Genomic DNA, 2,457 nt, shown 5'->3' with positions numbered 1-2,457 from the left:
AAAACTTATGTGAAAATATTGGGCTGGTTAATTGTGGGGAACAGAGTACTGTGAGCGGTATGCAAAGAAGGAACATATAAGCAAATCAAAAGCTGAAGAAGAGAGTGATGAGGATGATATCAGTGAAGAAGAATGTGGGTCAAGTGATGATGACATTCCTGGACATGCTGATCCCTAAAATAAACTGGTTTATTACTTAGTGATCTTGCACCTTTTTCAAAAGGTCCATGTAATAACAATTAGAGCTCCTATTACATGTTTATTTTGTCCAATTATAAGACGTAGGATTAAAGATATGACTAATTATTTCTCCCTGTAAAATTACAGTTCTTATTCATGTACTCAGTTAAATAGGTTATATATATTCAGTAAATGAAAAGTGAAAGATAATAATAATGTTGAGGTTTCACATTTTTGTTCCCCCACCCCATCTCTTGTCCTTTTATCTCCTCTTCCTCATCTTCATTACTTTTCATAATCTTTCTGTTGTTATGTCACTTATATGTGGATCTATTTTGGTGATATTTTAGCAGTATTTATTATTTGATAATCTTACACCTATTAAGAAGTTAAAGCAATATTTAGTTAAATACTTTCTCTTTAGTACATATGTGCTAAGGGAAAGGGAATTTCTTGAAGAATGATCTAGTTGTTGAGTGTTCATATTTTATTTGATTTTTGAGAATTCAACTTAGTGATTTATGTTGATTATGTCTATTATGTCTGTCTATTTGGATACAATCATTCAATCCTTACGACTTGGATGGTAAAACTTTCAGATTAAAATGCAGTTATATAATCTAAGAGACTTAAAATCTCAACAATAATAGTAGAAGCAGTGTTTTCTAAGCTTATATTGTGTAAACGCATGCGTCTCTCTTATACAATTAACTAAATACGAGTTAATACTGAAAATGGCCTTAAATTTGATTTTAATTTAATTTAATTTTTGAATTTTTAATTGACCCAAATTATATCATAAAATTTTAACGCGTGTCTTAAGTTGGCTCTTTCGTTCATTTTCGTCACTGGAAAAATGAACAAGAAAAAACTACAGCTGCGCAATTCTTCTTCAACGTCGTTGTCAAGATTAAGAAATTTTGATGTCATGGTAAAAAATTTTAATACTATTTTTTTGTTCTATATTTTTCACGAACAACCATCATCATTAATGTTTATTGTTTCATCTTCTAAGAAGAATGAAAACAAAGACAAAGAAAAAATATCAAACAAAAAAAAGAAAAAAATACAATAAAAAAATTATGTAACTTTTTATTTTATTTTTTAATTTATCTTTTTTAATAATAAATGCAAAAAAATTTTGAAGAGAAAACACAAAACTTTATAAATAAAAATAAATTTTATACGAAAAAAGAAGAAGAATAAAAAGAAGTTACAAAAAAAAAAAAGAAATTGCAGCATTATGTCTAGAATTTTAAAAAATTATAGTGTCAAAACTAAAAAATTTTTGTGTCAAAGTTAAGAGATTTATGTGTCACGATTAAAACATTCCATCCTACTTTTCACGTGAAGAAGTGTGTGATTTTAGCGAATGTTTGTAAGCGATTTTTGTTAGATTTAGACTGGACTTGTCTAATAAAAATATAGAGACCACTTTAATAAAAACATTAAAAATGTCTTTTTTTTTTTAAAAACATTCGCACATGTCATGTTATTATTGGATATTCTTATTAAAATCGGTTAATAATTTATTTTTTATTATAAACCAGAACAAAATCAGTTTATCATAGTGACAATAATAAACATAATTGTCTGCATTATAATTATTAGACCCGATTTGATCCGATTGAATTATATCATCTAAACCAAATATCTTTAAATTTTTTGATAAAAAGACAATTATATCCCTGACTTTTTGTTTTTCGGACATTTAAATCCCTAAAAATTTAAAAATACAATTAAATCCCTAAAAAAATTGAATTTATTGTTATTGTTATAAAAAAATCGGTTTTATTCTAATTTGTTAAAAAATTAAAAAATAACCAGTTCATTAATACGTCCAATAATAATGTGACACGTAAATATCTTTACAAAAAGACATTTTACTTATCTTTATAGGAGCATCCCCTAAAAATATTTGGATGCCTAGCTAAATTTTTGTATTATATGATTTTGCCAACTACATCCTCCCGGGGTTGTCTTTTTAGCAAAGTTTTTGAATTATATGATTTTGCCAACTACATCCCCCCGGGGTTGTCTTTTTGGCAATATTGGCTTTCGAGTATTACGAAGAAGGCATTTTAATTACGGGATTTGCTACTTTCTCTAACGGTTTGGAAAATGTTACGTTTGATCATTTGCAATGAACTATTGATGAGTATACTACTCAGTATACATGCATGCAAACTCATGCATAGTATTATCATTTTTAAATGCAACTGCTTGAGGATTTTTTTTTTTTTTGAAATATGATAGATGACTATCAGAATTTATTAT

The 2,457-nt window shown here is 27.1% G+C and overlaps 1 protein-coding gene across 4 annotated transcripts in view; it reads left to right on the top strand.

The window, feature by feature from the left end:
- LOC107632402 (ubiquitin-conjugating enzyme E2-23 kDa) overlaps positions 1-413 on the top strand; it is a 5,157-nt gene extending 4,744 nt beyond the window's left edge. For all 4 annotated transcript variants that reach the window (XM_016336089.2, XM_021122893.1, XM_016336096.2 and 1 more), the window contains one exon: positions 45-413. In XM_016336089.2, the coding sequence (XP_016191575.1) occupies positions 45-178 (134 nt within the window). In that variant the 3' untranslated portion in view covers positions 179-413. The remainder of the gene's footprint in view (positions 1-44) is intronic.

Source organism: Arachis ipaensis, chromosome B01 (assembly GCF_000816755.2).
Source record: "Arachis ipaensis cultivar K30076 chromosome B01, Araip1.1, whole genome shotgun sequence".
Lineage (NCBI taxonomy): Eukaryota > Viridiplantae > Streptophyta > Magnoliopsida > Fabales > Fabaceae > Arachis > Arachis ipaensis.
Note: the sequence above shows the minus strand (reverse complement) of the source record. Positions and strands in the feature narration are given on the sequence as shown.